General features: G+C 35.2%; 1 protein-coding gene across 3 annotated transcripts; it reads left to right on the top strand.

Moving 5' to 3' along the window:
- The first annotated feature begins 715 nt into the window (after positions 1–715).
- Positions 716–13235, top strand: LOC132121304 (sterile alpha motif domain-containing protein 14-like). 3 transcript variants are annotated; one of them, XM_059530584.1, is made up of 10 exons: positions 716–734; positions 861–937; positions 3374–3423; positions 5997–6154; positions 8944–9283; positions 10214–10301; positions 10630–10698; positions 10807–10942; positions 11620–11733; positions 12957–13235. In XM_059530584.1, the coding sequence occupies exons 3-10, from the start codon at positions 3381–3383 to the stop codon at positions 13116–13118; spliced, it is 1110 nt and encodes a 369-aa protein (XP_059386567.1). In that variant the 5' UTR covers positions 716–734; positions 861–937; positions 3374–3380; the 3' UTR covers positions 13119–13235. The 3 variants fall into 3 exon arrangements, with proteins under 3 accessions (XP_059386567.1, XP_059386566.1, XP_059386568.1); XM_059530583.1 differs by lacking the exon at positions 716–734 and having other exon boundaries at positions 741–937; XM_059530585.1 differs by lacking the exon at positions 716–734 and having other exon boundaries at positions 741–937; positions 3360–3423.
- The last annotated feature ends 1187 nt before the right edge of the window (positions 13236–14422 follow it).

The raw sequence follows: 14422 nt of genomic DNA, 5'->3' as shown, positions 1-14422 counted from the left end.
AAGGCGATAGCACCCAGATCCAATGATATTTTTGTTCCGGTTTCTCTCACTGTCAAAACCACTGTCAGCATAGGAAAATATTTTTTACTGTTGTCATTATATTTCCGTGAATGGCATAAAATATGTTGAGAAAAAACAATCTTAAGAAAGAGTGTTTGAGGATAAAATATATTAAATCAGATCTAGATATTTATAATGTTTATTCTTAACGTTACCTCTTCTAATAATTATTATTTAGAAAGTAATATTAATAATATAGCAATATATTACGTATGAAAAATAATCATATATCTAATTATAACTGTAAAAACATTATTTTAACTTTAAATTAACTGAGATCTTTTTATAATTAGCATGCATATTAATTTCATATTGTATGTTTCTTTGAAGTTGTGTGATTGCATTTTGAAAGACGATAATCCACTTTAGTCAGCTATATATCTACCATATATAGCCTAGGCCTACATATATAAGTAGCTTTATATATATATATATATATATATATATATATATATATATATTTATTTATATATATATTTGGAAGTGAAATGGAAGCAGGCGCACATAGATTTCCTCTGTGATGGGACATAAAAGCTGATTGGTTGGAGTGGTAATAACATTGATTCATGATGCACATGTGCCCCTACCTCCCTCCCCATTCTGTCTCTCTCTCTCTCTCTCTCTCTCTCTATCTCTCTTTCTCTCAGCCTCCTTCATTTCATCACTGTCCTTGGGTGTGTATAGCAGTGTCTGACATTCTGTTCCTGAGGACTGTGTGTGTGTGTGTGTGTGTGTGTGTGTGTGTGTGTGGTGGTACACGCAGAGTAGCCCAATGACGTTGTAAATTTGTGCTCACCCAGGAATAGAAGTCTTCCAGCAGCATCCAGTGAGCAGGCCAGGAACTGAGCTTTGCTGTGGGATACTCAACTACATAGAGGTTAGTCTGTTTATCTAGCTTTTCTCTTCCATCCTGTCCCTGCTCCATCCATTTTTCTAAATGAAATATTCATGATTTACATCCTCTGACTGTCTTCTGCAGCTCTTATAGCAGAGGTGAGCTATATTAATGCTTGCTAATGTAAGAATGTAAGTAAGTTTTTACATGTTTTTCTCAATCAGGCATCATGTGTATTAAATACAAGGTTATACATCTCTGCGTAGCCATGTACCATTTTTGTTGTTTTAGCCCTGCAGTGAAAGTGAGCTGTTATTTGCTGATATGTGCACACAGGTCAGATTCATCCCCTCCCATCTCCGTATTGATTTGTTTGCTATTGCCATTCCCTGCCTGTCAGCTACTTAGCAGCCCCCCCAACCCCCAGCACCTAATTCTTATAGATGAGATAATTTGTGTGGGGAGCAGTTTTATGGCCATTAGCTTCATATCTCCATCACAGTGAGATGACTTGTGAAAGTGAGGCCCTTACAGGAATACAGACAGTGTCAGTTGCCTAGACAGTCAGATTTCATGATTTCTTAATAAGAACCAAAAAGTTAGCTGTGTGCTATAAATGTGTAGTCCTTTTTTGTGTTTATTCTGTATTTAGTGACTGTTTATTCAATCACTTTTTAAAAAATAAAGTGCAAACACTGGGGCAGAATCATTTCAAAAGGTTCTATAAATATGCACCTTTTAGGAGTAAATAAGGCAAGAAAGTGACAGCTTTTGTACCTTTTTTCTGACAGTGTAGAAGATACCTAGTTAATGGGTCAGGGATATAAACTCAACCACAGGGGAGGTGAACCTTTTTCAACCACCTCTCCTAATCACAATCCCTCTCTATACGCTATTCCATCACTGTAAAATGCTCCATTAAAAACCTGTTAATTGGTTAACGGTAAGTTATTTGGTAAAATAAAAAACACGAATAGATCTAATTGGTCAATTTGTGTAATTTTACAGTTAAAAACTACAGTTAAATACAGTTTTGTTTTGTTAATAAATGGATAAATGCATCACATGTGATGGTTTTCCATTTAAATAAATGTTTCTTCTTAGTTATTTTCTTCTCATGTTGTTGTTAAATAAGGATTATTGCATTATTTTAGTGTCATGTATGTTACCATGATGTGTATTATTTCTCAGCTTCTTGAAGAACTACTTGTGATTAGCTTTTTTTTTTTAAGGTGGTTTTGTGGCATATTATGAAGGTAAAAATATATTTTATTAACATATTGTTGAAAAATGTGCATATCAGCCTAAAAGAAGCAGATAAATATAGACAAACCGATAGATTGTGGGTGTATGGATGGACAAATGGATAGACAGGTTGACAGGCAAGAGACAGACAGATAGATAGATATAGGGCTTAACGGTTTCCGGATTTCCAGCATGTATCGTTTTGGCATGTTCAAGTTCATGAGTTCACCTACCAATGGTATGAGAGGAATACAGCTTTCATTTTCAAACAAACTAACATTACCTGGAGTCAATCAGATGTAGGGGCAGGTTTGAATGTGGTTGAGATCCAGCTGCAACTGAGTCCCAATAAGCATAGATGCCGGAGCGAAAACATGGCAGGATGGAAAGTAAGATTATGAAGCCTGGAAGTAAAAAAATAAAAATAAAAAATAAAAGGTTTTAAATGAATGTAAACTAAATTAAGAATTAAGAAATTAAATGAATGTATGCAAAATTATATGAATGCATTATGGAGACCTGACTGTTTTTATAATATTTGCTTTTCATTTTCCCCCAGTAATGCCTAATAAAGCAGTGTTTAAAAGTGCAGCGCTTCTTTTTTTTACAGCATTTAATTTTTTTCTTTTTTGCTTTAACCACATAGATAGATAGATAGATAGATAGATAGATAGATAGATAGATAGATAGATAGATAGATAGATAGATAGTTATGATATATGTTATGAATATAATGGTAAGGGCACTGACCGCACTAAGGTGCTGGGCAGCAGATGGCACAGCGGTCTGTTGCCTGGACACTGTGTATGTGGCAGCCAAATCCAACCTGGCCAACTAGTCAGTGCAGTGCATAACACCTCTTTAAGACAGTTCTTGGTTCCCCCTAAAATTCAACTACAGTAATTCAGAAATGTATAACATTGATGTAAATACTCAGAAATTGTTTGCTATTAAGCATTTAGTTTAACCTTCATAATATTGTTTATTGTCATTTGTAAATATTTGTCTACATACAATTCTGAGCTTGGTCAATTATTTTAAATAATTTCATTCAGTGGTAATATGAGAAGCAGATTTAAGAATCAAGATTGCAGACACAATGATCAGTGACATCTGTGCTACACCACTTGAAAAACCCAGACTGCCACTGCTCTGTACTGTATGTGGCCAAGATAGAAATTTTGTGTATATGTAGTCCATATGTAGTTACATTTGAAAGTTTCCCTCTTTCAGATTGAAGATGTCCTCCACTCCACTGGCTGAGGCAGAAGAGGATGTGTTTGGTGAGTGACCTCTCCCGTCTGCCCATCCCATCCCCCCTCCATTAATGTCCAGATCTTCATTTCCACACTCCCAATGCACTGAGTGCATTAGTCTGGCCTCTAAAAGCACCAGGGGTTATGATTCCCTCTGAGAATGTACACTGGTTTGTTTTAAAGTTATAAATATTTTATCAAACATTTTTGTGAATTTTTAGATGCCATCTATCTTGGTTGAGGAACAATGTTAGGCCTATATGTATAATGGGCACATTTAAGAGTTTGGCTTCACAGGTTTTTTGTACAGGCTTTGAAGGTGCAGCTTGCTGAGTCAGTAACCACAGAAGTTAGTGCTGAGATCTGAAAACAAGCTGGGAGAAGAAAGATTTTGGCTATCGAATAGAGTAGAACCGTGTGAAAGAGCCTAAAAATTCTGAATGTTTATGAGCATGTTCCTACTCCCCTAGACCCAATAAGCAGCCTACCACATAGAGTGCATTAGTGTCCACAAGCTTTTTCTGTGGCATTGATTCCATAAGTGTTTTTTTTTTCATTCATTTTTCACGTTGGGTTTTTTAAAAAGACTTTGTGTATGTAGGTATCTTTTGAAAGGGTCACACCCCAATGACAGCATTTGTACTATTTTTTTCATAGATATGTAATGTCATATCCCACAATGCTATGCTCTCAGTTGACATAATAGGCACGTTCGACTTTAAACAGCGCTGCACAGAATGATCACTATATAAAATCAAAATACCGCGAGAGCGATTCAAATGCATTGGATCCGTATGCTGTCTTATCTCTCTCACCGTACTTTGATGTCATACAGTGATCATTCTGTGCAGCGCTGCTTCAAGTCAAATGGACCTACGTAATTTAATATGACTGCTTTTGGCTGCTTTTACTGCCTTTAATTACCACTTAATTAAAAATTCATTGTGATGAGTTCATGTGACAAACAGTGATGTCATGTGACAACAAAGTGTCATAGCACTGACCAAATGTTTATAAACCTTGACATTAACATATTCTTTAAGTAAATTTCCACTTCACATAACAGTACTACTTTTTTTAAAACAATGCAGCATAGAATTCAAATAAATACACAAAAGTCCCTGATAAAAACTGCTGAATTTGACCACATCATAATCATTTGACTTCACTATTGTTTGATGGCTTGTGACCATCGATCTTACTCTTGATCACATTCCAAAGGTTTTTAATGGGGTTTAGGTCTGGAAATTGGGGTGACAGGGTTTTATCTGTTGGTCCTCCATTCACACCTTGATTGACCTGGCTATGTGGCATGGAGTGTTGTCCTGCTAAAAAAAAAACAAAAGAAAACAAAGACACAGTTCTCAGAGTTGGAGAACATTGTCAGAGCAGAAGTAAGCAAGTTTTCTTCCAGTACAACTTTGTACGTTGCTTGATACATGCACCCTTCATGAAGACGAATGTGCCTGATGCCAGCCTTGCTGAAGCACCTCTAGATCATCACCGGTCGTCCACCATATTTCACAGTGGGTGTGAGACACTGTGACTCATAGGCCTCTCCAGGTCTCCTTCTGACCTTTAGATGACCAGGTGTTGGGCAAAGCTGAAATCTAGACTCATCAGAGAAAGTCCTTATGGCTTTTTGCAAACCTCAGCCTGGCTTTTCTTTGCTATTCATTGATGTCTTCTTTTCTAGCTTTGCACTTTGACTTCAGCCCTGCCCCTATAGGAACCTGTTTCGAACTGTCCTCGATCTGCCGGTCTGTAGCTTTGTTGTCCTCTGTCTTTGAAATTTTAAGGATAGAAGCAGCCCACTGTATCCCTCTGTCAAGAAAGCCAGATCTGAAGCCTTCTTGTCCTCACTCAAAGCATTTCTTTTCAACTCTTTTGGCATGGTCAATAGTTATTATTTCGTTCCAATTACTTTTGAGGTACTACTAGCAGCACTGTTTTTTGCTATCCAACTTGGTCCTATTCCAGAGCTGTACAGTATGTACAGTATGTATTTTGTATTATTGAATTATATATTTACTAATTCTAAGTTTCACAGAGCCATTTAAACCACAACAAATTTATATTCATGAATAAAATAATGTAGAGTTGTGCAATATACTACCTCACGCTCTAAAAACGAAATATTGAAATAGAAAAACTCATGAAATTCTTGTTGGTCTGTAGCTCTAAGTTTGTATTTTTCACACATCTACGCACTTCACAGTGCCATTATTTCAGTTTAGTGTATTTGTTAGTGTGTGTTTGTGTACTTCCTTTTTGACTGACCCTCACACACACACACACATACAGGTGTACATGAGGTATGGGCACCCATCATTTATGTAAGTAATCTAGGGCTAGGATGTTGGCAGCTTAATAGAGCTTTAGGCTTGCTTTACGGTGTCACTACATTTTATGGATTGTAACAAAAACACTAATGTGTGTAGGAGTGTGTGCTGAGAGCAGTGCAGCAGTCTTTTATGTCTTTTTTTAACACCATTGTGGTGTTAGTTTGTGCTTCTTGGGCTACATGTTTGCCTCCAAATGCTCAATATCAAAAGAACTCAAGGAGTAAACATACGTCTGTGTGTTTTGCACCACATTAGATCTGACGGAGGCGGTTCCAGAGACCGAACTACTTGACAGCAGCCTACAGAAAGCCAAAGCACAACTGTCAATCAAAACCAGGAGGCATCGACCCTCCCGAACCCGTCTGAGAGACAGCGTGAGCTCAATAGATGGAGATGATAGCATTGATAGAATGGTGTGTATGCTGTAGATTTCATGCGTCTGTCCAAAAAGGATAATTATGTCATGTGTCATGTTATTTACCCTTGTGTTATTCCAAACTCATATGTTGTTAAAAGGAACATCATCAAGGTTTTTTTTTTTGTGTTTGTTTTTTTGATGGAGTGCCGTGCTGACTCAATGAATGCCCTGTAGGCAAGAAAAGAATGAACTATAGTTGTAATAAGCACTATAAATAAGCAAAAATACAGTAAAAACAGTTACAATTATAAAATATTATTACAATTTTATGGAATTACATTTGTTTCAATAATAATGAACGAAACTTTATAAAACTGAACGTAACTTTCTCAGAAACTATCAAAAATATGCCATTACAAAAGAAGAAAAAAAACAATGAAAACGGAAAAAATGAACTCAGTTGCACAAATTTAACAGGCTCTTCAAATATGCTTCATTCTTTGTTAATGTTTTTCAAAGATTCGTTTTCGTTAATTGTGGATTCTGAATTCATTGCCACAGATTTCGCTTATGTTTCGCAGTTTTTCGTTTGGTGTTTTGACACAAACCTCTCATGGGGGCGGGGTTAACAGTGATCTACTCTGATTGGATAGTCAGCTTTTGATGGACAGGTGCTCTCTGACCGGGAAGTACAGACGCCACTCAGTGGCGCAAATATTCAGTAGCCTCTTGTCCTTCAAGGCAGCCTGAAGTAAAACTTATATCGATGTTATTGGTTACTTCAGTAACACAAGCTTACTTCAAGCTGCCTTGAAGGAGAAGCGGAGGAACGCTGCTCCGTGTCTCTGTCTCCTGAAAGCTCATCTTTACTGAGACAATCGAAGGTCAGATAATATTTATATATTTAGTAACACAAGGCACGACGTATTGTATACAAATCACCGCGAGAGTGTTTTTTTTCTTTTTCTATTTTTATTAATGCAGAGAACATACAAAGGTATAAACATACATCACATAATATCCACCACAAAAAAAAAACATAAAGAATAAAAAGAGGGCCAAAATCTAAACAAAATTAAACAAGGAGATCAATGGCAGAGCAAATCTAACAGTCCTTATAGCTTTCTTATTAGACACTGAGATTACATTCAAATAGTTTCCCATTTCTTTTAGGAAAACAGAGAAGACAGGTTTACAGTTGGAGAATTTGCATTTGTGAATGTGAAATTTGTATAGGATTTTTTTTTAATTAATAACAAAACTGTTATTTTCGTTTGTGGGGTCAGAGTTTCGTTTGTAATATTACCCAAATATAATGTTTTTCATATGTACTGAGAAGCCTGGCAAAATCTTACACTTGACAAACACACCAATATCATCCCAAAGTTTCTGAGTGTAGTGACATGACCAAGTGTACAGTTTCTGCAGAACTCGAACAAAAAGAGCATGTAAGATCAATGTCAGTTTTAAATCTTTGTATACACTTCTATACAGGGTAGAACCTATGTATGAGCTTAAAATAAATGTCTTTCACTTTGTCTGTGAAAAAGAATTTTTTGCGGTAGAGACCAGATTTAATCACCGCGAGAGCTTTCCAATATGCGCGCCACTGGGTGGCGTCTGTACTTCCCAGTCAGAGAGCACCTGTCCATCAAAAGCTCACTATCCAATCAGAGTAGATCACTGTTAACCCCGCCCCCACGAGAGGTTTGTGTCAAAACACCAAACGAAACACTGCAAAACGTAAGCGAAATCTGTGGCAATGAATTCAGAATCCACGATTATTGAAAATGAATCTTTGAAAAACATTGACAAAGAATGAAGCATATTTGAAGAGCCTGTTAAATTTGTGCAACTGAGTTCATTTTTTTCATTTTCATAGTGTTTTTATTCTTTTGTAATAGCATATTTTTGATATTTTCTGAAAAAGTTACGTTCAGTTTTAAAAAGTTTCTTTCATTATTATTGAAACAAATGTAATTCCATACAATTTGAAATAACTGTTTTCTTTTTTTTATATATATTTTAGATTGTAATTTTTTCATGTGATGGCAAACCTGAATTTTTAGCAGCCATTACACCAGTCTTCAGTGTCAAAGACATTGATATGGAACAGTAGAAAAACCATTATATTATTATTAGAATAGTAGAAAGTTCAAAATAACTTACTTTATTTGAAATAAAAATATTTGTGAAAATTATCATTTTTATAGTAAAATTTGTATAGTAAAATTACAAAAATTACAAATTTTCTTACATAAAATATGTATTTTATGTCACTTTTGATCAGTTGAATGCATCCTTGCTTAATAAAGTATTCCTTTTTTTTTTTTTTTTTCACATTCACAAAAAATCTTCTCTTCTACCAAAGCTCTTGGAACTATCATGGTGCTTTTTGGTGGTAATTTTTGGAGATTAACAATCATCATCATCATCATCATTATCAAAAAAAAAAAAACAATTATAGTTTTTATTATCATTTTGAATAATTTTTATATTGCATGTTTTCATTTTAATTTTAGTTCAAGTTTTAATTTTGTATTTTTTTAATATGTTTTTAATAAGTTTAATATGTACATATATAGATTTATTTATTTTATTTTATTTCAGTTTTAGTTATTTTTGTACATCATGTTAAACTAAATGAAAATGAGAAATGTTACTTTGTCAACAATCTGACATAAAAAATAAAAATTCAAATATATTTTATTCGATTTCAGTTAATGCTTGTTTTATTTTAAGTAACTTTTTTATGGGTTTAGTTTTAGTTTCAGTTTCAGTTAAACACGCATTCATGTGAGACTCATGGGATATGATATGTCATTGTATGTGTCTGTTTTCTAGAGTTACGGTGGCTCCATGCAGACCTCATCTTCTCCAATCCACCCTTCCTTTCGCTGCTCCTCCCCCTCCTCTGACCTGCTCCTTTCCTCCCCTTCCTCACGGAGAGACCGAACCTTCACCTTTGACCCTTGCACTGTGGTTGGAGAAAGGGAAGCACAGGATGAAAGACGGAGCTACAGGCACCTGTACACCTCCTCTCAAGAGGCTTTGCCCCTCACACCATCTAAGTCTCCCTCCAGACCCTGCGTCCATTCAGAGACATCTTCCCCAGCCCATCTTTGCCAGTCACGTGAGGGCAGCCAACCCCTTCTACACTATGGAGAATACTCACAGAGCGAAGGTTTGATCTGCATTAGAACATCTCATCTAATGTAATATCGTATGATCTCACATCATATATTTGTATATTTATATACACATTTAAAGCTACTTTATGATTATCTAATATGATGTGCTAACAAACTAATCAGCAAGTTTAACTTTTACAATAAATGTGAATTTGATTCTGAAATTATTTTGATTCTAATAGTTATTCTGATCCTGAATCTGACTCTGGCCTGGATTACTGTATATTTTAATTTTGAGCTTCTATTCTGGTTTTGTTCTTGACTGGATCCTGGGCCCAGTTATTTAAAAATGTAATCTAGATCAGAATGATTAATATTTGGAAATCCCTTTGTTTTGCACTCCTGGATCAGGTCATCCTTTTTGTGCCGGTTTTCAAAGCAACATTGGATTAGATCACCCTGATCCAGACACAAACTTTTCAAAATGATCAAATATGGATTCCAGCACTCAAAATGGGATTACATATCTGCATGTAAAATATATATTTTAAACAGTTTAAAAAATGTTGTTCCTGAAATCCATCCTTAATCCACCCTTCTACTGGGATCACGATAATCCATATTTTTGGATCAAATTTACAGGATACTTCAAATACGATTACAGAATCCTTTTTTTCTGTTGAGAAACCCATTTTCAAGATATGATCTAATATGATAAAAATATGATCTAATTTCTTTTGCTAAACTTATATGTTGTCCCATTTAGAGCACTGGAAATTCAGATTTGGTAATCTGGAAAAATTGGTAATATGTCCTAGGATGATCCAGTCCAATTTTGCTTTGAGAAAACTGTCATAAAATTAAGATTACCTGATCCTGGATAGCAAAACATGGGATCATTCTGCTCCATATTAAACTTTTCAAACTGCTGGGCCCAGATTCTGATCTGGATTCTGATGCTCATATTGATGATCTGTTTTCAGACGACAGTCATGACACAGGCCCTGATGAACCTGATAGTCCAACAGTGCTTCTGGACAAGAAAACCAGGCGACGTTTCCTTGATCTGGGGTAAGTATCTTAAGAGTTTAACAATACAAAATAATAATGATAAATAAAATCAGCAATGACACTCACATTTTTAAATGTAAATGTATTTAACCATAGTTTTTATCGTACCAATCGTGCTAACTATGTCAGTAAACATTTTGGAAGATTTTAAATGTTTTTTTTTCATGTAAAAAATGCTGGCACAACTATAATTGAGCTTTTTTGTTTGTTTTATTTTCTGACAACTGTATACACTGTGTATGTGAGAGCAAAGTTTGTTCATCATTATGATGCAGTAGTAGTGGCCAGAGTTGGGCTTTAAAGGTTATCTGCTTGTTTTTGTTGGCAGGGTCACTTTACGTCGCACATATGGAAAGGTCAGGAAAGACAGATCCAACAGACTGTCAGCAGGAAATCGGTATGTGTGTGAGTCTGTCGTGCATTTATTCGGCTAATGCCAGTCATCTAAGCACCAGTGTTTCCTTGCATATATAGACATAGATGTGTATTTTGTGTTTGTATCCAGGGATTCAGAGAGGACAGAGAACCGGTCCTTGCGTTCTTCTGGTCCACCATTTGTGCCTTTCTCTTGGTTAAGTGAAAGAATAAGAGGTTCGGGCTCCCCCAAGAACAACCAGTCCCCATCCAGACCTTTCACCCAGGTAACCTAACCTCAATTAGGGTCCACAAGTTCTATTATTACTGTATGAGTAAAACTAGAGTGCTGTAGTGATCATGTATTTTATAGGCCGTAATTTACATATAACCCACCTTGTTCCCACTATAAATTTTCACATGGATTTTTTCCTGTTCAGTGTAATGCTGTTTAATGTCCCCCAACAACTTCTGTAATCCCATTTAGCCACTTTTTAGCAACTGGCTTTTCAAAACAAGTGAAAGCTTTAAAAATCTCAAAGGGGTGTTAATGGTGTATTTTATGCCATATAATAAAACATGAAAATATCTTGAACCTCTGTTCACTACAGACCTTATTTCAGGTATTCAACCAGACTTTAGGAAGCTATCATTTCATGTCATGTTGGGTTGGATGGCACTACGGTAGGGTAACATCCCCTTATTCATAGATTTATGAACAGTACCTGCCATTCCCTTTCAGTCCCTAAAAGAGCACTTCCAGAATGGGACCTCTCCATGGTGCTGGAGGAATGCCAACAGTCTTTTGTGCCTCTGAATGAAAATAATGATAAATACTTCAATTTATATATGAATTCTCTTACAGATCAAATTAAAAGCCTCTTTGACAGAGATTAATTATTTATTTTAAACAGATAATAATGGAATATTATAGTGCTGTCACACTCATTTCACTTTCTTCAAGGGCTCCAGTACTGATGAGGACTTTGATTCTTCAGTGGGATTACTAGAAGACTGCAGACCCTGCAAGACTGAGTCATCACAACCCTATCAGACCCTCCCTGAGCATTCAGATGGGGTGAGATAAATTACCTTAAACTATATTGTGTAAATTACCCAGTCATGTCTAATTTTGGTCAGTCCAGTTGAGTTGCACCTTTAAAGGGTTAGTTCACCCAAACATAAAAATTAGGCTGTGTTTTACTCACCCCCAAGGGATCCTAGGTGTGTATGACTTTCTTCTTTCAGATAAAGCAAGTCAGAGTTATATTAAAAATGTCTTTGATCTTTCAAGCTCTATCATTGCAGTCAACAGGTGTTGCAGTGCTTCAGTGAAAGAAGTTAAATAAAAAGACCCATCCATAAAAAAAAGTGTCTCACATGGTGAATCGATGCATTTTTGTAAGGAAATAGCCATATTCAAAACGTAATAATCACTTTAATGTAGCTTGCGCTCACTGTTGTAAATGGAAGCAGTTCCGTGCGGATGACGTATGATAAGAAATGCTGTTCTTTTGAACATTCTATTATCATAGAATCCTGAAAAAAATGCATCACAAAAAAAATGTTAAGCATCAAAATCTGTTTTCAACATTGATAATTATAAGAACCACTATTAATATTTGAGACCCAATAATAATTAATATTAAATAAGCATATTAAAATGATTTCTAAAAGGATCATGTTATACTGAAGACTGGAGTAATGATGCTGAAAACTCATCTTTGCAATCACAGGAATAAATTAAATTGTAAAATATATATCAACTTTTTAAACTGTATTTTTGATCAAGTAAATGCATGCTTCATGAGCATAAAATACTTTTTTTCAAATAATATTAAAATATGAATTATTCCAAACCTTTGAAGAGTCCGGCTATTGAATGCTAAATCCAAAAAGGGACAGAAAGGTTGTAGAACTGCTTGCAAGAACATCTTAAAATACAGGCAGAACATTAATATAGATTTTTCATGGAGGAACATTTGGAGATCGATGGCACTGGCACACTGCTATACAGCAGAGTCTTTCACCTAGAAAGAAAATCATATTATATTGAATTGAAACAGATTCACACTAGCTTAATCATATTAAAGGTGGTTTGTGCTGCATATTCAATTTAAATAAACTGCTGTGCTGTTTGAATATGCTGAATTAAAGCATTTGGTACAGTTTCCTGTTGATTTGCTTGAGCAGGCTTTCTTCAAACTTTACACCTATTACCAACAAAGGTAGTTTGCTCCTTGTTAAAAAAAAAAACATTCTGTCTATATTTTTATTTTATTTATTTTTCTTTTTTTCCAGAATGACTGTGACGGCAGTCGTGGCACAGATTTCAGTTTTAAAAGGAAAATGCTTTCTGCTGCTGGTAAAGATAGGACAGAGCGACAAAATGGCGTTCATGGAAAACGGGACAGCGGGAAAAATGGACAGAGTGAAGATGGACAAAAATTACTGACCACTTGATGGCGTTTCTGAAAGACTGAATACAGTACGCTGCAGGTGCCATTATTAATGTCAAACATTGCAATGGCTTTCACAATGTATTACTGATGGATATAGTAATAAAGGTGACTTGCAAAATTTGTTCATTTACATATTTTATTGAAAAAACTGATTCATGAACATGTGTGCAAGGTGTCTAAATGTGAAAATGATTGTGTACAAAACATACATTGTTTTGTAATTTATTTGTAATTTACTGAACATTAATAAGATTTCGTCAACATGTTTGTCATTAAAACATTCACATAAAGAATAATTCTGACATATTATTTAGAAGAAGAAAAAATTAGTTCAAGATGTGCTTAATCTGGATTATGGATAACAACAGGTCCATGAAGTTAAAAACTTTCAAAACCAGGCTCAAGCCAGCTTGATGACTGAAATACACTTGACAAAATGAATGACAAATTAGCATAATAACTCATATTCATCAGAATATGTGGACATTTATATTGCATCTGACCTGTATCATTAAATCTGTCATTACAGAGAGATTAGTTGCGGGGTGTTCTGGGATGAAGACTATGGCACGAGGATGACAGCAGTATCTGGAGTGTTGTGGAATTGTAGAAAGAAAAAAAATCTATGTCATAAATGTGATTTTACAGCTTTAGGCAGAACCTGGATGAGCAATAAGAACTTATTTGAACCAAAGGGATGCTGCTTTTGAATCTATGGGCTGACATACAGTAGCTACTGTAGTGCCGAACTTATCACCTGAAGAGTGCTTTTTAGTGAATCAGAATGATTTAGCACACACCAAGTGTAACAATACCTTAAAAATTATAATTTGTCCATCATCGATCTCCTGTTCCTCCTCACCCGCTGAGACATTTCGAATCCGATATCAAGACTCAATAGCAATATCAGAATTCTTCTGAACCGATTCAGTTGAACTGGTTCACAAAGCGAACTGAACGATCCATTTGTGAATTCAAATGATTCAATTACAGCGATTAACAACTCACTGATTCAATGGAACGGTCAAAGCAACTTTTCATTATTCAATAAGTGCTAACTCACAGTAATTCATAATCTCAGATTTAGCTCTACCTTTTCTGTAAGACTGAGACAAACACCGACTTTTAAAATGTGTATTTTTATATCAAATAAAACCTCAGTGTATAATGAACACTTGTAATTTTACTATAGAGTATGAACCATTTATGAAATCATTAAGGAACTGGAATCGTTCAGATGAACTATAATCGGAACTATAACTATTGTAAGATATTGATGAATATTATTATTATTAACGTTATTAT

The sequence above is a fragment of the Carassius carassius genome, chromosome 39, assembly GCF_963082965.1.
Source record: "Carassius carassius chromosome 39, fCarCar2.1, whole genome shotgun sequence".
NCBI classification, from domain to species: domain Eukaryota; kingdom Metazoa; phylum Chordata; class Actinopteri; order Cypriniformes; family Cyprinidae; genus Carassius; species Carassius carassius.
The sequence above is the reverse complement of the archived record's forward strand: the minus strand, read 5'-3'. Positions and strand labels throughout refer to the sequence as shown.

Excerpts from the sequence above, each read along its gene's own strand:
- LOC132121304 (XM_059530584.1), top strand. The coding sequence starts at position 3,381 with ATGTCCTCCACTCCACTGGCTGAGGCAGAAGAGGATGTGTTTG. Across the intron at positions 6,155-8,943 it reads ATGATAGCATTGATAGAATG|AGTTACGGTGGCTCCATGCA; the intron begins GTGTGTATGCTG and ends TCTGTTTTCTAG. Across the intron at positions 10,943-11,619 it reads CATCCAGACCTTTCACCCAG|GGCTCCAGTACTGATGAGGA; the intron begins GTAACCTAACCT and ends ACTTTCTTCAAG.